Genomic DNA, 25,170 nt, shown 5'->3' with positions numbered 1-25,170 from the left:
ATTAGACACACAATTTTATCGTTTTGAAAAAGAAATAAAAAGGGGAAAGAGAAGATTGTTCCTTGCACACTGTCAGTATTCAACACGACTACCACAAACTGGAATTTGAGCTTGATGCTTCGTTTGAAGTTTAATTCACTAGCTTTTCTCATTGAAATGAAGAGGAGCGGATCGTTAAATAGGAACCAAAGAAGTGAGAGCAACAAATGATTACATTTATTTTGATACAATAGCTTGCTCCATCCAACTTAAAAGCTTCATGATTGTGAAAATGATACAGACGTAGTATACAATGATCAAATGATTCTAAAGATAACAAACTGTTCAGAGTTTGTTGGTTGCTTCCCAAATAGTTGTACCATCACAAGCACAAATTTTCTTGTAGTTCTCACCAACTCCTGCACTTCTAGCTATCACTGCTGCTGTAAGTCCTGGATCTGTTTTATCTTCAGTTGCATATACAGCTATAGCTCTCCCAATCAGGTCGGCAACTCTTAGCTTCTCCTTAGGACCAGTATAAAATGCCTCGCCTTTCTCATCAACTTCCAGTGTAACCAGGTCACCGAGTGGCTGAAAAATGGAAAAACACACAAGTGCAGTCAATAGTCAGTCTGTCTGGTGCAACATACATAAGACATAAGGAAACCAACCATTCATTAGAACCTTATCCATATATTAGGCTCCTTTTGACAGTCCAACAAAAGGAAAAATATAACATAATAAGCTTGATAGATGCTTATTTCACCCTTCAGAGGACAAAGAGAAAGGAAAAGCTTCACACAGTCCATGACAAACGATATCAAGTATCCAGACAGTTACGATTCCATAACTAACAGCATGGTATTAGATGCATTTCATTGACAAAGGAGGCACTTCTATCATAGTCCAAACACTTCAAGCATCCTCGAGTGAGATTAGTTGGAACATGATTGCATAATTAATATTATGGATCCTGATTCTCTCTCTTTCTCAATGCAAGTATATTGCAGAATCCATGCCCCCAAGAAAAAAAGGTTCATAGGAAGAAGATAGCGCAACATATTTAACATAAATAAAATGTTCTTTTGCGTGTTACTTACTGGGCTGTACAATTTTCCAGTACTAGCTGCCCCCCTCGTCAAATCACCAAATTCATTAATAGACCAAGCATGCTTTCCAGGTGACAGGCCACTGAAGTTTGCTTCAATCCTAGTTAATTCCATATTGACTTGAGCCAAGCGAACAACACCAAAAATATCTGGTCCTTTGAATTCGGCAACAGCAGCAGATATAAGGAAATCTACAGAGCATGATTCAACATATATATATAAGTTAGATGCATCACATCAGCAATAAAGCAGATAAAGCTGAAGCTCATTAGAGAAGTGCATAAAGGAAATCTATCACTTCAGCTCTTGAGAAGGCCATTATGTACTATAATCATAAGCATACTTAGTTCTGCTCATCCCGTTAACATAGATGTGAAGACATAGTGCTTCACAGATTTTCTATAATATTAATGGAGGAAACATGACATATGCAATTAGATAAGATTAGAACATACCATCCGGTACTCCTTGTCCAATCAGACGGGCTTTTCGACCTGTTTGCTCCAAGGCTTCAGTCATAGTCTTCACAGGTGAAGATCCAAGAATTCTCACTACTTGATTATCAAGGTCCACATCCACATTCTTAACTCCTAAAAGCCACACAAAAGATCTCTTTCAACACCAAAACAAATTGATGAAGTTAAAATAAATCCCCAGTACAAGGCATGGTTTCTGTTTTTCGTTTTTTTTTAGCATTTACCTTCTACGGTTTGCAATTTGCTCTTAACAGCATTAACACAGCCTTGACACGACATGTCCACCATAAACTCTGTCTGTCACCAATTTGTCAATACAATCAGTTTAACATGGAAAAAAACAACAATATGCAACATAATATATCAACTCACAAAGAAACCAATAAAAACAAACGCAAACCCCCCAAACTAAACCTTCAATAACCAACAAAATGGGCTACATTAAGCCATCAAGATTATTCCCTATTAAGCCATCAAGATTAAAAGATACCCCCCTCCCTTTAAAAGTAATCATCTTTGATAAACTAATAACATTACAACCAGCACAATCAATTTACCTAAGCAATTAATCAAGGAGAAAAAGACCCTCTCGAGTTATCGGCAATATAATTCAAAAGAAGAACTACAGATTTTTATTGACAAGTGAATATTGTTTGTAGAGGCATTATATAAGGCTCTTGTCCTCTCTTCTCACAGAAGATGTTAGTTGATCTACCTTAAAGCAGAGGCGAAAATGATTGATATTGTACTACTCTAATTGTACATTTCCTTATATCAAATGTTGTACTACTCGTAGTACTATCCAAAGTACAAAGTTACTAAATTTACATAACTAGACTCTTTACAAGTACAAGAATCCCTATTTATTGTACAGCTTCAAATATGCAAAAAAACAAAAAACCACCAAAAAATTCCTCATTTCTCCTCCAAACAAAAATAACATAGATTTTTTTTTGTAAGAAAGAACTTACCAGCAACTCAGGCAAAACGACTCCATTCTGCAAACGAAAAATCACATTACTCAATTAGAACAATAGCATCCATTTATTGCCAAATTTACAAACAAAAAAAAGTTAAAAACATATTAGTTTGTCATTCTGGATTAAAAAAAGAGATGGATCTAAAATTTAGTGGTGGAAAATTGCAATACAAGTAAGACCTCCCTAAACCCTAAATCCTCGCCAATAAGGTGAAAATTCAGGTTGCCAACCAATTGAGCCCTGTAAGATTCTCCAAATAATTCAAAAAATTAAGAAAAAAATAGAAGAGCTGAGGGATAAATTATTACATCGGAGGAAGTTTGGTGATTGGAAGAAGGCGTTTCCATATGAAGAGCTGAAGGAGGACTCGTTTTTTGTAGATTCTTCGCGAAGCTTAATTGGAGAATCGGATTCGAACTAGAAATTGAGCCAAATTTTAGATTTTTCGATGGACGTTCAAACTGCGAAGAAGAAGAAGAAATAGAAGAAACAGCAAAAGCAGCAGCTGGAATAGCAGCAGCAATGGCGGTTGTTTTTGCAGTCACAATGGACCTCAAAAATGCCATTTTTTCACTCTTTTTATATTCAGAGTTTTGGTCATTAGAAAAATGTTCTCACACAGAGAAGAGAAGTCGATGCCTGAGGCAATCTAGTCATTCTAGAATCATCTATTTCATGTATTCACTTAATTGGGCTGTTATTAAGTTTTATTGGGCCATATATAACTACTTGGGTTGGTCCAAGAAGGGTTTCATTGACAAGCTATCTAATTGCTAATATTCAAGGAAAAAATTACTTATATACACAACTTTACTTACCTTATTCTCAATTTTTCCCCACTTTTTTTAAATATTTCATAAATCCCTTTTACCACTCCTTTACACTCATCTCCCGGATACATAATTCCAATCAGGCCAAATTACTTATATACACAACTTTACTTACCTTATTCTCAATTTTTCCCCACTTTTTTTAAATATTTCATAAATCCCTTTTACCACTCCTTTACACTCATCTCCCGGATACATAATTCCAATCTCCTAACCCACGTCTATCTCCCCACCGGATACATAACTACACATCTCCTAACCCACTTCTATCTCCCCAATTTTTCACTCCTCAAATAATGTCATATTTTCTCTCCCATGATCTTATCAGTTTAATTTTGAATTTGAATTTGAAGATATTTCTCTCTCCAGTCAAACGATTTCTCACTCCTTTTGGGTATTTTTTCAATTTCATTACTTTTGCTAATAGTTGTTAGGTTTTTTTGTTGATTCAAAATCCTGATACATTATGGATGATGCTCCCTCTTTCAGTATAGGTATTACCCAGATAATGTCATCTAACAATAATCGTGTGTTTGACCATGAAGACGCAGGTTGGGCTGAGAATAGATCGAAGAAATTGCATGATCCCCTTATAATGGCGAAAGTGAGTATCGAGAAAGTCAGGAAGGATGTGCCTTCTTCTTCAAAATCAAAGGTTGAAAAACCCCCTAAAAAAAGGGGTAGAAAAGTATCATCTCCAATTTCCCGTCCTAATCTACCCAAGGTAATGAGTTCTGATATATTTTCCTCTTTTTTTGTTGTTCAATCTTAGATTTAATTGTTAATTTCACTTCATGATACATTACTGATAGCTTTATGCAATTTAAGTTTTTCTACAATAATTTTCAGTAAGTTTCAATGTATTTATCATTATTGAACTTAAATATATATCAGTACTAACATATCATATACATGCATACAAAAATATATAGTTTAGTTGTTCTCAAACTTTTTGTTTAACTGATACAAAATTTTGTCAGTGGTTCTTCTCAATGTATCAACTTGTAAAAATAGTTGTAACAGGCACAAATGTTGATTTTGTGTATCAAATACAAATATAACAGTTTTGTATCAACAAAAAAACCTAACAACTACTAGCAAAAGTAATGAAATAGTTGTAAAAATAGTTGTAACAGGCACAAATGTTGATTTTGTGTATCAGATACAAATATAACAGTTTTGTATCAAATACAAATATAACAATCTTTGTAAGTTGAGTTGTCTATTATTCAACATGTATCATGTTTATAATGTTTTAAGGCTTTAATTGTTGTTCATTTGTTTCATTATAGTCTGTGAAATACAAGATAAAACAAATTCCTGCACATTCCTTGAGGTTTGGTTCAACATACAACATGGGTTTTGCAGAAGAGTTGAAGTTGTCTATAGGGATTGATGGTGTTGAGAAATTTAAGAATACAATTTTCGGTCCATATCTCAACATTCCTAATTGCAATTACCAAGGGCAAATAACAAAGTGTCTATTACTACTTGAGCTGGAGCAGGATAATATAGATGAGCTCCATATTCGCCATGCTAGCGGGAATATTTTGCATTTCACTATCAAAGAATTTGCCATCATTACCGGCCTGAAATGCACAGGAAATGTTAATGAATTTAAATATCCTGATTCCACTCACAGTAGATTGATTTAAAGATATTTTCCTGATTCACAAAACGTTGTAAACAAGGGTCGTTTAGTTCAAAGATTTCGGATGGGTCAATGGGAGAATAGTCAAGATGCTCTTGAAATGGCAATCCTATATTTCATTCACACTTTTGTCTTTTCCAGCTTGGTGATACAAATATACCTATCCACCATTTCTATATGGTTGAAGATGGAAGGTATGAACAGTTTCCATGGGGACAGATTGCATTCTCAAAATTGATAAAATCACTAAGACAAGAGTTCACCAAAGAAAAGAAGATGTATCGATTAGCCGGCATGCCATATGTCCTGAATGTTTGGATATATGAATGTGCCTCGGCAGTCGGTGATGAAATTGCAGTCAAAGTGGGCAGTTTTATACCTAGAATATGCAACTGGCGTGTTGTGGGAGTCAAGCCAAAATTTGGCATGTTTATGTCTAGCATCTTCTCCCAGGTATAATATATGTTTTGACAGTGTATAATGAAAAATTTTCATGTCATATTAATGTATCATTTTTTGTTATTATTGTTACATAATCTTGTTTATTATGTTGGTTTGGATACGTAATCCAGAATTCTTGCAATGATATACATCCAACATCCGAGGAAATGGCATCACTTGATTTGCCTGGTAATGTTGATGCTTCTCATAATGAACATCAAAATTCAGCTGCCAAGTCCAAGCTTGTTCAACCACAAGAACTTTTCGGATTTGAGGATTTTTCTACTAATCCTACGGATCATTTTTTAAGGAGATCAAGACGCGCTTCAACTACATCATCTACACCCCCTCCAAAGAGGAGAAAGAATGCTCATCCCGTTAAGCCAGATGTTATTGATGTTAATCAACCTGAACAATCGGCTGTGCAATCAAACAAAAATAGTCCAATTCCAATTTCAGGTGTTAATGTACCCGATGTTCATGTTCCTTCACTAGATCCTAAAGAACCTACTGACAGATCAGGGATTAAACAAGTTAAGAAATACCTGAAGAAATATGTAAGTGATTGTTTTATTTTGTTTTGACAGTTATTACATATTGACAGTTATTACATATTCACTTATATTGTATATATATTTTTAGATTGACAAGAAATTTCAGCATTTAGAGGCTTTAATCAAATTAAATCACAAGCAATTGATGAATGTTGTTCGGAATCCACACAAGCAAGAAGAAGAGGTAGTGTATTATTTTAGAAATAATACACTGTTAAAACGAATTTATTTGTTTCATATTTAACCCTTTTTCTTCGTGTAGATTATTTCTGGCACATCTACAAGTCTTAACATGCCAGAGTTCAATCAAGAAGATCACGTTGTTCGTCCACCTACCACTAACCAGTTGTTTGATAAACGGAGTTCACCTATTGCGATGGACGTGCCCGACAATGATCGATTTGAGGTAGATGTTGTTGAGGATCAAGAACAAAATCTTATCCCTGAACCAAAGATTGTAGAAGTAAGTTTTTAACAATCCTGATTATATATGCAGTCAAATATTATTCATTGAAAATATTAACGATACATTAACTAATTACTCATACTTTTTCAACTTGAAAACATAGGATGTTACTACATGTAAGGAAAAAGAAGGTAGGAAGGATGTATCAGATATTCCACACATAACAGAAGTCCATGATGAAGCAAATGTACATCAGCAAGATAATGTAAGTTCAATTTTGTATATGTATGATACATTAGTTTGTCAATGTATCATTTTAACATACATCATCTTTTTTAGGAAGATGTACCAGTTAGAGGCTCCAAAACATTTCATCAAGTAATGTTGGATGAACACGATGCTGATAAAGTGAAGGATAATGCCATAAAATATGATAAATCGGTAAATCTTACAATTAGTTACCACTAAATGAATAATACCATTTTACAATTTTGTATTCATTTATCTAATCTATTTTATAATTGTATCAATTAATATAGGGTTTGATAAATTCGGATTCAGTATCAGCTGGTACTCAAGAAGCAGTAGATACACTTTATGGCATTCATGCTTCTATGGATGCTCAACCACTGCAAGTTGTCACTCCTCAACAACTTACTGACACATCCCAGCTTGGTGATGCAAATATACCTATCCATGATTTGAGATCGCGCAACCTTGTACCCATGGATACAAACATAAATGAAATAGTGGTGCATGAAGTGTCAAAGACGCCTATTCAAAGATTGAGACTGCCATCAAAGATCTTTCAATCACCATACGTAACTATATTTGGGTCTAGCGACAAAGGCAAAGAGAAAGTTGATTCAAAGTTACACATTCGTCCAAATCACCCATTTCAAGATTGTGGTATTATTTTCCAACCTCCATCTACTTTACTTGATCAGTACCATCAGTGGTTATCAAAGGGCCTTCTTAAAACACATGACAAGAAGTAAGTTATATATCAATATATCCAAATATTGTTAGATCATTATTTGTTTGAATCTGCATTGAGTTTTAATAATTATATAGGAAACCAAAGGAGGACAAATACAAATGCAATTCAGCTTCTTTTGGATTTGAGCAAATGGACTTCGTTGTTGCATTTCCAATTAATAAAAATTGGTTCTATGCCATGTCGCAGCCAAAGAAATGTTGGACTGATGAGGTATAATAGTAAATTCAACAAAAAAATCTATCAAGATGTATCTGATACATCGTTAAAAATGTATCTGACATCTGTATGTATCTGATACATCTGTATGTATCGGATACATCTTTAAAGATGTATCTGATATAAAATTATGTTCACACCTAGACATAGCATATATGATACATCACAACATACATTTTCTTTATTTTCACTAAATAATTTATTTTGCAGCACATCGATGTAGTCTTTTACTACCTTAGGAAGAAATCATAATTGCGAAGCCTGGATCAATACAGATACACTACAGTTAACTGTTTATTCAAAACATACATCAATAACACACATGAGAGGTATCATTGCAGTCTTGCCGATGACAACCTTAGTACATAGGAACACATGGCGCGTGGGTTTGTTGTATCTGGATTCGAGCGGTCAATGATGAACATTATTAATGGTTTTGAGATTTCTGCTGGTTTACCGTGGCACTCATGTGATGATGTTTACATTCCGGTGAATTGTGATGGACAATTTCATTGGGTATTGACTGTTGTTGTTTTGAAAAAGAGGCTAATACGTGTCTACGACTCAGCATCTGGATCAAGGAGAAAATTTTTTTCGGGAGACATTAAAAAATTATCTCTAATGTTGCCTACTTACCTCCAGGACAGTGGATTTTTTGATCATTCTGAGCGAACTGATTGGTCATCTCTTGATGCTTATAAGGACAAGGAAACTGGAAGTCTATTGGAACCAAAACACCCTTTTCTTGTTGAATATGTACAAGACATTATTCAACAAGGAAGCGACACACTGTAAGTTTTAAAACATTTTGTTTTAAAGTTTATGTTCAATTTATTTTTGTATAATGTATGTTTTGCATTTTTGTAGGGATTGTGGTTTGTTTGTGGCCGCCTTTGCTGAATTCCTTAGTGATGAAATTCCAATCCAATCCAATAATTTCTGTTCTGATTATCTTCGGTCAAGATACGCAACATTGCTATGGAATTACGGCAGTGAAAAGGCTGAAGCTGGATACGTTAGTGATAATGACGATCCATCAAAGCCTAGGGGTCATTTCACACCACCAAACCATGATGCGTTGGTTAACTTGGAGTAGTTTTTGTGCATCAATGGATACACAATGTTTTGTTTGTTTTCAAGACTATTAACTTTTTAATGTCTGCACAATGTTTTGCTTGTTTACAAGACATATTAACTTTTTTAATGTCTGCACAATGTTTTGTTTGTTTTCAAGATATATTAACTTAAGTGATGAAAGGGTTCCTCTTAAAATTTGTTTTGTCTGACTTTTTAATATCAATATATTTTGTTCATTTAATCTCGAAATGTATATTTGTCTAAATTTACAAATTCTAATAATCAAACATTATTATTAAATCATCATCAATATAAAAAATACACATAAATTTGAGCAAACTTTTTTTTCCTAACAACATCAATTCAATTTACTGTATAAAAAACATTTAAAAGAACAACACACTAAACAAGATATTACGTTTATAATCTAAAACTTATTGAATTGAAAATTATAAATCTTAAATTAGCTAAGATTTACAATTTCTAACACAATATTTTTGATAATGTATATACAACAATAGTTATAATCAATATGATACATGAATTAATAATATATATGATACATGCTTTCTTATTTATTGTGACAAATACATTGTTGAGCATTTATGTATCATACGATTCTCTGATACAATAGTTTATTCCAGCTAGATTGGTTATTTATGATCTAATGAATATGATACATTATATATTATGTAAATGATACAATACACATAGTATATTTTACACATAATTTATATGATACAAATGCACATAAATATTTGTATATCGGAGATAACATTTACACACAAATCATAACAATTTATTGAATTGAACAACAAAAGTAATAAACAAACGTACCAAAATAACATCCAACACACAAATCATAACAAATTCTTAAATGGATCCGCAAAACTCATAAATATTGAATCAAAATAACCAAAAATAAACAGTAACATTTATTCATGATAAATAAAAAAGTGATAGTCTATTAAGTCAAAAATTATTCAACAAAAACATAAATGTCTTATAAAAATAACGATTTCACTTTTCTTTTGGGAAGAAAGTACAAGTTCTTTTGTTGTGACCTTCTTGACCACAGCGTCCACAACAGTTTATTTTTACTATTATCTTTTCATCTGCATTTTTTTTTCTTCTTTTCCTTGGTCGTCCAGCCAATCTTTTATATCTAGGTGGCCACACAGTTTCATCTACAACATTGCTAGGAACCGACCAATCTTCCTTATCTGGCATTGGAACCATTGGAACCTCATATGTTTTTGCTAATGTATCAGGCTTGTAGTAATCAGAGCAATAAGGATGCATATCTGTGACATTCTTGTCCTTTAAAACAGCAATTGCATGTGCGCAAGGTATCTCATCTAGTTGAAATCTGCCACAAGTACATTCTTTCCTCTCAAGACAAACAATGTATCTTCTTCCAGCTTCATAAACCGAGAAAATAAATTCAGATGATGGAACAACCTGCAGACATTAAAAAGTAATTGATAAATTTATTTCAAGTAATGCTGATCAAAATAGCCGAATGATATACCAAATTAGATACAAAATATAAAATTATGTATCCTGATACATACCTTCATCTTCGAACATTTAGATGCGTTTAGAATCAATATCTCCTCAAATTTTCTCCCCAATGTATCTTTTGTATAAGAGGCTATTTCTCTATTTTTGCAATGCCAAGAACCAAATAGAATTCTAACCTCTTCTAAGAATTCTAATATAGACAACTGACGCGCCTCAACAAGACAACCATTGATACATTCCGCTATGTTCGAAGTCATCATTCTACCTCTATTTACTGTTGAATGAACTCTCGACCACTTCTCATACCCAGCATCCTCAAGGTACTCCTTAACCCTGTGGTCAACTTTATCCACCTTAGCCCTTTTGAAGTTTCCACAGACATTCTTCCAAAGATGCCATATGCATGCATAGTGAGGTACAGTTGGGAACACAATTCTTACACTCTTCATAATACTCTCATTTCTATCAGAAACAACACACATTTTTTCACGCTCGCCAAATGCATTTTTGAATTGTTCGAAGAACCATGTCCACGAACAGTCATTTTCAGTATCTACAACCCCATATGCCAATGGCAATATGCAACCTAATTAAAGATCAACATGAATGATTTCATTTGATACATAACATTTACAATATAGATACATATTAAACAAGATCACAATTACAAAAAGTACATACCTTCCCCATCAAGTGTGCTTGCTGATAAAAATGTACCTTTGTAAGCTCCACCAAGATGTGCACCATCGACAACAACTATCGGTCTGCAGTAATCGAGCCCCTTCATCAATGGTCTTAAGGCTATGAACAGATACATGAATTCATCTTCCACTGACTTGTGCATCCTTATATAAGAATTTGGATACACATTATTTAACATGCATATGTATCTTGGCAACTTCTTATATCCATCTGATGGTTTACCCCTTAGCATTTCTAGTGCACGTTCTTTAGCACACCATGCTTGCTGGTAAGATATTTGAACCCCATAGAATTCTCTAATATCATCAATTATATCTTTTGGAGTATGAATTCTTTTATGATTGACCAATTTAGGAACAGTCACACCACTAACAAATCCAACTGTTGCTTGAACTTTGGTTAGTATCCTATCCCGCACTGGACATGTATGTTCACTATTAAAGTATCTTATTTTGAAAACATCATAATTTTTCCTGCATGAAGCCTTCATAGTCCAACCACATTCAATCGAAAAGCACACCAACACATAGCTGTACAATGTTGCACATCATATTAATACATATAGCAGTTACATTTTATATGACATTAATGTATCAACAATATTAACTACCATAATGTATAATATCACCATACATTTAAATTTCTAATTTGTTTCATACATTACGCATAAATCAAAGTTACAAAATGTATCGGATACATTATAGATGCAACTTAATTGTGTGCGCTTCTTGGATGTATCATTTAATCAACAAAAAAATTACAACAAAACAAAAGCACAATCACACAGCTTCTAAGAATAATATTGTATCAAACACATTAGAAATTTAAATGTATCATCCGATGTAGATCTTAAAATTAAAAACATTAATTCAAAANNTGTCTTCACATCTATACTGTTTGAATCAATTATGTAATTTGTAACTTCTAATTCTGGAATATAATATGAATCACAAATTCTTGATTCAACCACTGCAAGAGCTTCTGTATCCCTTGTTGTACCTTCGATACATGTAATCTCTCCGCATGTTCCATCAAAGCTATGTATCTCACCGCCAATTTTATCCGTTGTATCAATACATAATGGATACATTGCAAAACCAGGCTCACTTTTTTTCACTTCTAAATATAGTCTAACACCCATGTCGTTCTTAATTTTCATCGGACATGAATTACCTTCTACGATATATCGAATTTCAATATTTTTTCTTACCTCATTGATCTCTAACTCGGCTATAATGGCTGCCTTGAGATTCATAAATGAAATTGATTGTCCAACAACAATTCCATCACTTTTGTATCCTTCATAATTAACTTCGCTAGCCCAAATTCCTGAATGCCTCAACAAAATAGATATATTCATCATGTATCGAGTTTTTTTTTGAAACTATGAATTTTTCAACCGGGTGTTAAAAAATCGTCTTCAATGAAGAAGATGAAATTTTGAAATTTGAAATCCTGAAACTGTCCCCTATTAGGATATGGAATGATGATGATCAGTTAGGCGTTAATCTAGGAAAATAATATAACAATAATAAATTTTACGTTATTTGTTCCTTTTTTTAGTGCAACAACATTTTGTTACAATGTATCTTTTATAATATATCTGTATGGTACCTATGTATCCGATTTTCTCAATTTTCAAGGGATTTTTGTAAGATTGGAATTATTAGGGAGAGAATGTAATTTAGATCTTAGACTATGGGATTTCTTTAATTTTTACAATATTCAATACGGTATTAACTAGTAAAAATTAGGCAAATGACATAGTATAAGAAAGAAATTACTTCCTTTCCTTACTCTTTCATTAATTACCAAAAATCCTTTTTTTAGTGTTTTTCGGATACATAATATAGCAGTGTGGATACTTAATATAGCAGTGCGGATACTTTAATTAATAACGGGCGGATACTTAAATTATTAAGTTGTTAGTAGCACGAATACTTAATTAACGGGCGGATACTTAAATTATTAAGTTGTTAGTAACACAGATACTTAATTAACGGGCGGATGCATAATATAGCAGCGCGAATACTTTAATTAATAACGGGCGGATACTTAAACTAATAAAGTATCCGGTTAAGTTGAATTGGGGGAAAATAAGGGATTTTTGTATTTTAGTAAAAGAGTAGGGAAATATTGAGAATAGGTAAAGAAGTGTTGTGTATTTAAGTAATTTTTCCTATTAACTAATTCTACCAATAGTTTGAAATAATTATATTTTATATCTCTCTAACTAATAATTTCATATCATATTTCAAGTCAGATACACCTATATACATGTTTTTTGCTATCAGATACATTGAAATATGGAGAAAGGCGAGCGAGATTTGTCTATGTATTTCAGATATATGTGAATCACACTAGATACATGTATTTGTATGCATCATAAATGTGTGATTTGATGTGTATGATATACCAAATACATAGGAGAGTCGCGAGCGAAATGAGAGGGAGACTAGTGAGATTTGTCTATATATCCTAGATACATGCGAATCTACTTGGATACCATGTGTGATGTGTCTAGAGCAAATTACACCTTATTTTGACCCAAAATATCTTGAATTTGGATGCACGAAAATTTGGTAAGATTCCGTAATATTGTAAACTGACGTGTATCTTAGTAATTAGCTCTAAAACTAGTGGAATTTTTGTAAGTTACCCTTTTATTACTGTGTTTGGTAGAAAATAAGTGACTTTCTTACATATTTTCTAGTATTTGACAACTAAGTAAAAAAAATAGTAACCCAAAAGCATTTATATGTAAGCTACCAAAATATTATGAGGGTTGAGAGTGGGGGTTCAAGGGTGGTCGAGACTCTAAAGATGGGGTTGGAGACGTTGGGTGGGTGGAGAGAGGACAATGAAGTTGGAAGTTACTTGTTTTTTCTACTTTCATATGTTCTTATTTTTAAAGAGATTGTTTTGTTAGAGAAAATATTTTGACCAACCAAACATGAAAAAAATCGAAAACAGAAAATGTTCCCTTGCCCACCAAAAGAGTAAAAGAAATGATAAAGGAAAAACTGATTACTATCAATAAGGATATGCTTTTATTTTCTTCAATTAGCTGGAACAAGCATTGAAGCAATATTTAATATTAAAGACCAAATACTTACAACTATAGTACTATAGGTTGAAAAAGAAGAAGTAAAACTAACATAAAGCATATAGTGAAAAGAAACAGCATCTTCACTATAATAAAATGTTTTAAGTACACTTTATGCACTTATATAGCCAAATTTTCATTAGACCAACACAAGTGCAATTGGACTTCTCACAGAGTGCCTATTAGAAGTCCACTTCATGAATCCCTCAACAACCTCAGGGTTTGAACTATTAGTTGTCTTGGAAAATGTCACTTGGTATGTCAACTTCTGGTTCAACTCGGAGAAATTTAGCTCGGAGGGTTCAACTTCCACGACAACGCCTTTTGGTGAAGCTACCTCCACTTTGTAAGATGATGTAGCATCACCAACATTGGTCACAGTTCTGGTATATGTCTGAGGAGTTGATCCAAGTCCGGATATGGAAAATGAAGGATAGTTTAATTGTGCTTCAGGGATACTTTTCACCTCCGAACAATTCACCTTGCGTTGTAACAGGTTACTTACCTGTCGATTTGTGTACTTCAAACCACATAAATAAGGTACATAGTCCTCGAATGGTGTATCATAAATTAGTCCTGGATCATTTGCCCTAGATGGATTAACATGTCCTGCACCGATTGCATAGATGTCAGCAGGAAGGAGCCTTTCGTTTAGTATTGGACTGTTGGCAAGGTTTAACGTGTCAGCAGTTGTCATGATTGCAGACTTAATAGCAGCAGGAGACCAATCAGGATGTGTGCTCTTCAGCAGAGATGCTACGCCACTAAGGTGAGGGCAAGACATCGAGGTGCCTGATATAATATTGAATGTAGATTTGGTATTTTTGTTGTCATCCACGGAGGTAGGCCAAGCAGCAAGAATATTAACACCAGGACCGATTATATCAGGTTTCAAGATGCCAGGACTAGCTCTACTTGGTCCTCTTGAGGAAAATGCAGCAACTATAGGAGCATTTTCGTCTCCAATTATTGTTCCTTGGAATGTGATTGTAGCAACTGGATTTGATGTTGAGTTCATATAAGCAAGGATTTTTGTTCCATCTGCATCTGAAATATCCAATGCTGGAAGAACATGAGCATCAGCTGATTTAGTGACACCGTAATATGACCGGTTAATGATAATCATGCCAACACCTCCAGCATCCTTTACAGCTTGTCCTTTATCAACCCCCGGAACTCCACCACCGGCCAAACATATGACTATATTTCCTCTTATAGCAGGGTCAGTAAGTGACCCTGGTCTGCAATAAGGGGTTTCAAATTCGTCACTTGCATTTCTTCCAGCATCAAATAGAGTGAAGAATGTTGAGTTGGAAATCTTTGGCTGATAAGCAGATTCTCCTTCAAATTCCTCTCCATTTCCAATCTTAACAGTAGCTTTTAGCTTTCTATCATGAGTGCTAGCGCCTACTGTAAGAATCCACGGGGCTGCATTTCCTACTGAGCCAGAGAAAGGACCATTATTGCCGGCAGAGCAACTTACAAGAATACCTCTTTCTGTTGCACTATATGCCCCAAGAGCAATAGGATTACTATGGAAATCACTCGAACGACCTCCACCAAGAGATATAGAAAGGATATCTACGCCATCATCTATAGCTGCATCCATAGCAGCTAAGACATCAGTATCAGCACAACCATCAGAATTGCATACCTTATATACGGCTATGTGGGCAAAAGGGGCAACACCAGCAGCAGTGCCATTAGCACTCCCAAATACATTGGCACCATTCACAAACGCTCCTGCTGCTGTGCTTGCTGTGTGTGTACCATGTCCATCATCGTCTATCGGGGAACCATTGCCAAGTTGGTAAGACCTCGCTCCAATGAGCTTGTTGTTACACTTGTTTGTGAAATTGGACTCACAAACTCCTTTCCACTTAGCAGGCGGAGGTGGCATCCCAATGTCGCTAAATGAAGGATGGTCAGGAAGAATTCCAGTGTCTATAACTCCGATGATCACGCCTTTCCCATAGTTGGAATCCATCCATACACCAATGTTCTGCTGCAAACCAAGAAAACTTGGAGTATGAGTAGTATCCAAGGACAAAATCCTCTGTTTCTGAGCAGAGACAAAAGCCGTGTTTCTTCTCCATTTCCTTCACTTGTGCTGCAGTTAATCTTGCTGACAAAACCTTTCATCACATTGTGATAGGAATAGATCATGCTAGCAGCCTCTTCATTTCCACTTGAGCTAATCGCGGTAGTAGTTTTAGGCAAAAAAGAAAGGTAATAGCTCTCTAAATCGGTTAACGATGATTGAGTAGAAATTAGGTTTTCAGGGGATTCAACATGGACTATATAAGTCTCGAAATCACTCTGAATAGTAGGCCATGGGAAAGAACAAAAGATGAAAACAAGAAGGATTTTCAAGAATCCCATGGTATAGTAATAGTATATAAAAATGTTATGATTGGAAAATGAATTTGATGAAGTTTTGAGATTAGAAGCTATCTATATAGATTTGAAAATGAATTTGATGAACTATACACATTCATTTTATTTTGCTCCACTTGCAAAATCATATTGATGAACTCTGAGTGTGATGTGTATTGATTGTTTTTATGAATATCGATGTTTAAGGATTATTTTCATCTTACTTTAAATTATCAATTTCGATCGTTTCTTTAATTTTGCGTTTAATTGCTTGATTGTATCACAATAATTAAGTTCTATTTATTATCTAATGTATTAGAAAAGAATTAAGTAGGGCATGATCTAATTCCCTAGAATTAGGGCAAGTATTTGCAGCTTAGACAGGGATATATCTAGTTGTCGTGTTCAACCAACTATCGTAAGAAAACATTAATTCCATAGAAATATAGGTGACAGTCTATTTTGATTAGGTGAGTAGTAGTTCGGAAGAATACCATGAATATTAGTAACTCGATTAATTAGCAATAATTTATAATTTGAATTAACAGGAAATAGTTTGAGAACTCGATAGAATTGGTGAATCAAACCAAAAAAAAAATATCAGTCTTAATTAATCATTAATCACCTATAGTAATAAGACGTTGACCCCTATGAAATGGGGTCAACGAATTAAATGGGAAAACCCTACCAAGGTTCTTGGTAGATGTATGTATTTAATGTCGGTGAAGATATATTTTGTGTGGTGCTGGCAAAATAACCCATATGTTGGTAACCCAATCATATTTTAATGGATTGGGTGAATGGTTTTTTTATATGGGTTTGGTTCATACCTCTATTCAACCCATAGAAATATGCCTATTTATAGTAAGTAAAATATGAGAAAATGTTTCCAAATAAACTTATTTTCTTCGATCAAAAGATCACAGCAAAGTTTAAAATATTTTGAATAGCAAGGAAAAATTATAGTCAAAAAGAAAATTATTTGACTCCGCCAAATAAATTATCGTCGGTTAAAATAGGACGGAGGGAGTAACAACATTCAACTACAATCAAAATGAGTACTTGTAGTTTCACTAGAATAACACAATTGCAATTGGACTTCTCACAGAGTGCCTGTTAGAAGTCCACTTCAAGAATCCCTCTATAACCCCAGGGTTTGAGCTGTTGGTTGTCTTGGAAAATGTCACTTGGTATGTCAATTTCTGATTCAGCATTGAGAAATTTAGTTTGGAGGGTTTAACTTTCATGACAACGCCTTTTGGTGAAGCTATTTCCACCTTGTAAGATGATTTGGCGTCACCAACGTTGGTCACAGTTCTGGTGTATGTTTGAGGAGTTGATCCAAGTCTGATGGAAAATGAAGGATAATTTAGTTGTGCTTCAGGGATACTTTTTACCTCCGAGCATTTCACCTTGCGTTGTAACAGGTAACCTACCTCTCGACTTGTGTATTTCAAACCACATAAATAAGGTACATAGTCCTCGAATGGTGTATCATAAATCAGTCCTGGATCATTTGCCCTCGATGGATTAACATGTCCTGCACCAATTGCAAAGATATCAGCAGGAATGAGCCTTTCGTCTAGTATTGGACTATTTGCAAGGTTTAATGTGTCAGCGGTTGTCATAATTGCAGACTTAATAGCAGCAGGAGACCAATCAGGATGTGCGCTCTTCAGCAGAGCTGCTACGCCACTAAGATGAGGGCAAGCCATTGAGGTGCCTGATATGATATTGAATGTGGATTTGGTGTTTTTGTTGTCATCCACGAAGGTAGGCCAAGCAGCAAGGATATTAACACCAGGACCGATTATGTCAGGTTTCAAGATGCCAGGACTAACTCTACTTGGTCCGCGAGAAGAAAATGAAGCAACTGCAGGAGCATTTTTATCCCCAATTATCGTTCCTTGGAATGTGATTGTAGCAACAGGGTTCGATGTTGAGTTCATATAGGCACGAATTTTCGTTCCATCTGCAGCTGAAACATCCATTGCTGGAAGAACATGAGCATCAGCTGATTTAGTGACTCTGTCATCTGGACTGTTGATGATAATCATGCCAACACCTCCAGCATCCTTTACAGCTTGTCCTTGATCAACCCCCGGAACGCCACCATCTGCCAAACATAATACTATCTTTCCTCTTACAGCAGTGTCATTGAGTGACCCTGGTTTGCAATAAGGGGTTTCAGATTGATCACTTATATTTTCTCCAGCATCAAATAGAGTGAAGAATGTTGAGTTGGAAATCTTTGGATGATAAGCAGATTCTCCTTCAAATTCCTCTCTATTTCCTAGCTTAACAGTAGCTTTCATCTTTCTATCAATAGTGCTGGCGCCTACAGTAAGAATCCACGGGGCTGTGTTTTCTACCGAGCCTCTGAATGGACCACTATTGCCTGCAGAGCAACTTACAAGAATACCTCTTTCTGTTGCACTATACGCCCCGAGAGCAATATTATCACTATGGAAAGGAAGCCTACTACGTTCACCAAGAGACAGAGAAAGAATATCTACGCCATCAGCTATAGCTGCATCCATAGCGGCTATGATATCAATTTCAGCACAACCATCAGAATTGCATACCTTATATATGGCTATATGGGCAAGAGGGGCAACACCAACCGCTGTACCATTAGCATTCCCAAATACATTAGCACCTTTCACAAAGGCTCCGGCAGCTGTGCCTGCTATGTGTGTACCATGTCCTGTATCGTCTATCGGGGAACCATTGCCAAGTTGGTAAGACCTCGCTCCAATAAGCTTGTTGTTATACTTGTTAGTGAAATTAGACTCACAAACTCCATTCCACTTAGCAGGCGGAGGAGGCATCCCAACATCGCTAAATGAAGGATGATCAGGAAAAATTCCATTGTCTATATCTCCGATGATCACACCTTTCCCATAGTTTGAATCCTTCCATACACCAATGTTCTGTTGCAAACCAAGAAAACTTGGAGTATGAGTAGTATGCAAGGACAAAATCCTCTGTTTCTGAGCAGAGACAAAGCCGCGTTTCTTCTCCATTTCCTTCACTTGTGCTGCAGTTAATCTTGCTGCAAAGCCTTTCATCACACTGTGATAGGAGTAGATCATGCTAGCAGCCTCTTCATTTCCACTTGAGCTAATTGTTGTAGTACTTTTAGGCAAAAAAGAAAGGTAATAGCTCTCTAAATCCGTTAACGATGATTGAGAAGAAATTTGGCTTTCAACATGGACTATATAAGTCTCGAAATCACTCTGAATACTAGGCCATGGGAAAGAGCAAAAGATGAAAATTAGAAAGATTTTCAAAAATCCCATGGCTGCAAATGAGCTAAAGAAAATGTATTTGATGAACTTTTGTATTTTGAAGCTACACTATTTATAAGTACTTTTACCTTGAACTTTCACTTCCATTTTTATTTTGCTCCTTTTGCAAAATCAATTTGGATCAACTCACAACTGTGAATTCACACTTACTGTGAATTTGGAGGTCCCTTATTAATTTTGACTAGTATCATTATTGTGAACAAGACTTACAATTTCACTACTAAAAACACGCGAATTTCTGATGAAAAATTCCTAGGAAAACCCATTTGGAATATAAGATTAACAGAATATCCATAATAAATCTTCCACGAACAAATTTCCCTCCTCCATCGGAGTTCTCATCGCGTATTTTTATGTTTGGACACCATGAAAATGTTGCTTATAGCAATGTTCAACTATATTATTAACTAAAAGATATTCAAATATCACCACCATTAGTCATCTTACGATATTTTTCCTTGAAGGAAAATATCATAACGTTATTAAATTTGGTGGTCCGTCTTCCCTTCCTATCGCAATGTAACATCAAATAAATTACTTTATCTTAAATTTAAGATCCATATTTTCATTTATTATTTGTTACCAACCAAATGTGACGCTCAAATCGGTATAGAATAGTCTACAACTTTTTATGTGGCTATAGTGGCAAATCAGTGGCTGTTGCTATCTTTTTTTTTTTAGAAATAGAAATCTAACAAAAATAAAGTTATATCATTTAAGTGTTCGAGAGAAAGAATGCGTAAAATAGATAATTAAGCCTTAATCTCAACTAAGTCGAGTTATGAGATTCGTCATGAATTAACAAATTTTATGCTGACTTGACAAATCCACCGCAATTCTCATCCTTTATCCAAACTTAAGATCAATAATGTGCACAAGCTCACACTTAGCAAACCTAAAATGAAAAGAAAATCAAGATCTAAAATAAATGTATAATTGGACATTGATGTTTGACGTATCAATGGATCTAATAAATAAATAGGGGAAACCCTACAAAGGTTATGGGTAGATGAATGTATTAAATTTCGATGGATATATACTTGATAACATGTTGCCCATCGGTCAATCCTACAGAGCCCACTATTTAATACTCCCTGTCATGTTTCGTTTATTGAAAGTCAATTTGACTAATTTTTTATGTTGAATCAGATTAAATTAATTAATATTTCAAAAAATTAAAATTATATACGAACGGATTAAATAACATATTTTGGACACCCTTAACACAACAAGCTGTTATAGCCAAAAGATTTTGTTGTGCAATTTTTGAACACCCTTCTTGAATTTCTGATTCCGCCATTTAAGTCATGAGGACCTCCGTTTATTTTGACAACAAAAATAGGGATCGTCTTTACTTAAATGACTTACGACCAAATTAATCACTTTTTGGAATGCAATAAGGACCAAATGGAACCAAAACTCCTACATTAAGGGCAATTTTGATCATTTTAGACCATGTTCGAGCCTTGAGTATGAAAAAGTCTTGATAGGGAGCCGTTTCAGTCCCTCTTGAATGAGTATTATGTGATGCGAATTCATGGTACAAAAATTATTTGATTCTCAATGTTTAAAGAAATACTACTAAACATTCATTGAGCCCAATTACAATCATATACTTGCCTGGAGAACTAAAAAATGTAACATAAAACATTTAATGAAAAGATACAGCAATCCACTATAATTAATTGTGACTACTTTCTGCACTTATTTTACACTTTAGATTGAAAGCATTTTAGTTTCATTCAGCAGACACTCTAACTGCAATTGGACTTCTTACAGAGTGCCTATTAGAATTCCACTTCAAGAATCCCTCAACATCACTGGTAGTTGAGATATTACTTGTCTTGGTAAATGTCACTTGGTAAGTCAACTTCTGGTTCAACATTGAAAAATTTAGCGCGGAGGGTTCAACTTTCACGACAACTCCTTTTGGTGAAACTATCTCCACCTTGTAAGATGATTTGGCATCACCAACATTGGTCACGGTTCTGGTATATGTCTGAGGAGTTGATCCAAGTCTGATGGAAAATGAAGGATAATTTAGTTGCTCTTCAGTGATACTTTTTACCTCCGAGCAATTCACCTTGCGTTGTAACACTTTACCTACCTCCCGATTTGTGTAGTTCAAACCACATAAATAAGGAACGTAGTCCTCGAATGGTGTATCATAAATTAGTCCTGGATCACTTGCTCTCGATGGATTAACATGTCCAGCACCAATTGCAAAGAGATCCGCAGAAATGAGCCTTTCGTCTAGTATTGGACTATTGGCGAGGTTTAATGTGTCAGCGGTTGTCATGATTGCAGACTTGATAGCTGCAGCAGACCAATCAGGATGTGCGCTCTTCAGCAGAGCTGCGACACCACTAAGGTGAGGGCAAGACATTGAGGTTCCAGATATAATATTGAATGTTGATTTTGTGTTTTTGTTGTCATCCACGGAGGTAGGCCAAGCAGCAAGGACATTAACACCAGGACCGATTATGTCAGGTTTTAAGATGCCAGGACTTGCTACGCTTGGTCCTCGTGAGGAAAATGAAGCAACTATAGGAGCATTTTTATCTCCAATTACAGTTCCGTGGAAGGTGATTAAAGCAACTGGATTTGAAGATGAGTTCATATAGGCAAGAATTTTCTTTCCATCAGCATTTGAAACATCCAATGCAGGAAGGACATGAGCTTCAGCTGATTTAGTCACACCCTCTTCCTGTTCATTGATGAGAATCATGCCAACACCTCCAGCATCCTTTACGGATTGTCCTTGATCAACCTTAAGAAGACTTCTACTTCGCAAACACAAGACTATCTTACCTTTGATAGCAGGGTCACTAAGTGAGCCTGGACTGCAAAAAGGCGCGCTAAATTGATCACTTTCATTCTTTCCAGCATCATATAGAGTGAAGAATGTTGAGTTGGAAGTCTTTGGATGATAAGCAGATTCACCTTCAAATTCCTCGCTATTTCCAAGCTTAACAGCAGCCTTCAGTTTTCTATCATGAGTACTGGCACCAACAGTGAGAATCCACGGGGCTTCATTAGCTACAGTGCCAACCGATGGACCGCTATTGCCTGCAGCGGCACTTACAAAAATCCCTCTTTCTGCTGCACTATACGTCCCGAGAGCAATACCATCATCATGGAAAGGTTTTGTACTTCCACCAAGGGAGATTGAAAGAATATCTACACCATCATCTATAGCTGCATCCATGGCAGCTAAAATATCGCTGTCAGAACAACCGCCATCAGAACTACATACCTTATATACCGCTATGTGGGCAAGAGGAGCAACACCAACAGCAGTACCATTAGCATTCCCAAATACATTAGCACCTTTCACAAAGGCTCCTGCAGCTGTGCCTGCTGTATGAGTACCATGTCCATTATCATCTATCGGGGAACCGCTGCCAAGTTGGTAAGACCTGGCTCCAATGAGCTTGTTGTTACACTTTGTGGTGAAATTGGACTCACAAACTCCTTTCCACTTAGCAGGCGGGGGAGGCATCCCAACATCACTAAATGAAGGATGATCAGGAAGAATTCCAGTGTCTAGAACTCCGATGATCACACCTTTTCCAAAATTGGAATCTTTCCACAAGCCCATGTTCTGTTGCAAACCAAGAAAGCTTGGAGTATGAGTAGTATGCAAGGACAAAATCCTCTGTTTCTGAGCAGAGACAAAGCCGTGTTTCTTCTCCATTTCCTTCACTTGTGCTGCAGTTAATCTTGCTGCAAAGCCTTTCATCACATTATGGTAGGAGTAGATCATGCTAGCAGCCTCTTCATCTCCACTCGAGCTAATTGCGTTAGTACTTTTAGGCAAAAAAGAAAGGTAATAGCTCTCTAAATCCGTTAACGATGATTGACTAGAAATTTGGTTTTCAGGTGATTCAACATGGACTATATAAGTCTCGAGATCACTCTGAATACTAGGCTTTAGGAAAGAGCAAAATATGAGGATAAGAAGAATTTTCAAGAATCCCATTGCTGCAATAGAGTAATTGGAAAATGAATTTGATGAATTTTTTAGATTTAGAGCTATCTATATATATATATATAGTGCTTTAATGCTGAACCATTCACATTTATTTTTATTTTACTCAACTTGCAAAAAATCAATTTGATGAACTCGCAGTTGAACGCTTATTAATTGTTTATGAAAAGCAGGCCCTTTGTTTGGTTAGTATCATTATTATGGAATACCAACATATGTCAGGAAGAAAAAAAAGCCACTAGTATGAAAGAGACTAGTAACTCTAGTCAAACTATATCGTATAAATTCATGACAACAAAACTAAAGTTGGTATAATTTCAAACAAGTTCTGAATTGTGTTAAGGGATCAATTTGACAAATATGAATATTGAGTATGTAATTGTCAGATGCCCAAAGTTCCCAATTTTGTCAAGTGGCACAAGGGTTGGTGGGGGTGGGGGTCGGGGCGAAGGGGGGCGTCAGGCGTGGAGGGCGAGGGGCCTAGGCAGAGGGTGAGGATGAGCAATGAGGTGTGTTAGAGGGTGGCGACTGGTCAGGAGGCAAATTATTACACTACTAGAAAATCCCTAAATTTTGTGAAGCATAAATATAAATAGTTTCACTAGGTACATTTTATGAACAACAGAATGAAATAACATATCATAGTTTTAAACTTTAAATTAGGTGTTATATGATTATAAACTTTTGAAACTCGTAAAATCGCTACTAAAAAATCGCTAATTTTCAAGAGCAATTTCCGACGGATCATAAAATCGTGGCGACTACCCTGTTCAATAATCATCGACAACATGAGTTATCAAAACAATTACTCTTTACATTCACTTTTACTTGTCATGTTTCGCTTCTAGAGAGTCAAATTGTATGGATTTTGACCAACATTTTAAAGATATAATCTTTTGTCATATTATATGAGTAGAATTAAAACTTATAATATCTTTTATATAGTTTTTAAATATCTAAATTTAAAATATTAAATTGATCTAATTCAATTTAACTTCAAAAATTAGTCAAATTGACTCTGATAAATCAAAATGTGACAAGTAAAATGAACACAGAGACTATATTAGTAGAGTAAAAAAATGAAATTAATGACTAACATGGGTTGTGGCAGTGATGGAGCCAGGATGTTCGCTAAGGGGGTTCGAAGTATAAAGTAATAAATACGTGAGATGGGAAAGAAAAATATTAATCTTAACTCGCTAAATTTAACTTGTCTTGTTATGCCGCGTTTAGGTTCTTCTTACTTTTTACCTTGCTCCATCGAGTTTTTTTTTTCAAATTCTTGTGCTCTTTTTTTCTTTAAGTTTTGTCATGTTTTATTTTATTTTGATATTTTTTATTTAAAAAAATTCTACTATGTTACTATAAAAATCACCAAGATTTTTTAAAGGGGTAAAAATTGACATATTTAGAAAATAAATAAATGACATCATCTTTTTTT

General features: G+C 35.1%; 4 protein-coding genes and 1 pseudogene across 5 annotated transcripts; all 5 read right to left on the bottom strand.

The window, feature by feature from the left end:
• Positions 1-122: 122 nt before the first annotated feature.
• Positions 123-3,195, bottom strand: LOC102598129 (copper chaperone for superoxide dismutase, chloroplastic/cytosolic). Of its 2 annotated transcripts, XM_006363638.2 has the most exons (6): positions 2,853-3,195; positions 2,536-2,562; positions 1,789-1,861; positions 1,544-1,678; positions 1,080-1,279; positions 123-570 (listed from the first exon to the last, which is right to left on the bottom strand). In XM_006363638.2, the coding sequence occupies exons 1-6, from the start codon at positions 3,108-3,110 to the stop codon at positions 325-327; spliced, it is 939 nt and encodes a 312-aa protein (XP_006363700.1). In that variant the 5' UTR covers positions 3,111-3,195; the 3' UTR covers positions 123-324. The 2 variants fall into 2 exon arrangements, with proteins under 2 accessions (XP_006363700.1, XP_006363701.1); XM_006363639.2 differs by lacking the exons at positions 2,536-2,562; positions 2,853-3,195 and adding an exon at positions 2,122-2,255.
• Positions 3,196-9,739: 6,544 nt separating this feature from the next.
• Positions 9,740-12,308, bottom strand: LOC107058170 (uncharacterized). The gene is made up of 4 exons (XM_015303560.1): positions 11,809-12,308; positions 10,925-11,475; positions 10,294-10,829; positions 9,740-10,180 (listed from the first exon to the last, which is right to left on the bottom strand). The coding sequence occupies exons 1-4, from the start codon at positions 12,306-12,308 to the stop codon at positions 9,740-9,742; spliced, it is 2,028 nt and encodes a 675-aa protein (XP_015159046.1).
• Positions 12,309-14,140: 1,832 nt separating this feature from the next.
• LOC102597819 (subtilisin-like protease SBT1.7) lies at positions 14,141-16,433 on the bottom strand (annotated as a pseudogene).
• A 920-nt stretch (positions 16,434-17,353) lies between these two features.
• On the bottom strand, positions 17,354-19,801 carry LOC102597506 (subtilisin-like protease SBT1.2). Its single transcript, XM_006363637.2, has one exon. It carries the CDS (start codon positions 19,727-19,729, stop codon positions 17,501-17,503), a length of 2,229 nt encoding a protein of 742 aa, XP_006363699.1. The 5' UTR covers positions 19,730-19,801; the 3' UTR covers positions 17,354-17,500.
• A 1,539-nt stretch (positions 19,802-21,340) lies between these two features.
• On the bottom strand, positions 21,341-23,763 carry LOC102597175 (subtilisin-like protease SBT1.7). The gene has a single exon (XM_006363636.2). The coding sequence runs from the start codon at positions 23,718-23,720 to the stop codon at positions 21,477-21,479; it is 2,244 nt and encodes a 747-aa protein (XP_006363698.1). The 5' UTR covers positions 23,721-23,763; the 3' UTR covers positions 21,341-21,476.
• Positions 23,764-25,170: the final 1,407 nt, after the last annotated feature.

The sequence above is a fragment of the Solanum tuberosum genome, unplaced genomic scaffold, assembly GCF_000226075.1.
Source record: "Solanum tuberosum cultivar DM 1-3 516 R44 unplaced genomic scaffold, SolTub_3.0 scf00445, whole genome shotgun sequence".
Lineage (NCBI taxonomy): Eukaryota > Viridiplantae > Streptophyta > Magnoliopsida > Solanales > Solanaceae > Solanum > Solanum tuberosum.
The sequence above is the reverse complement of the archived record's forward strand: the minus strand, read 5'-3'. Positions and strand labels throughout refer to the sequence as shown.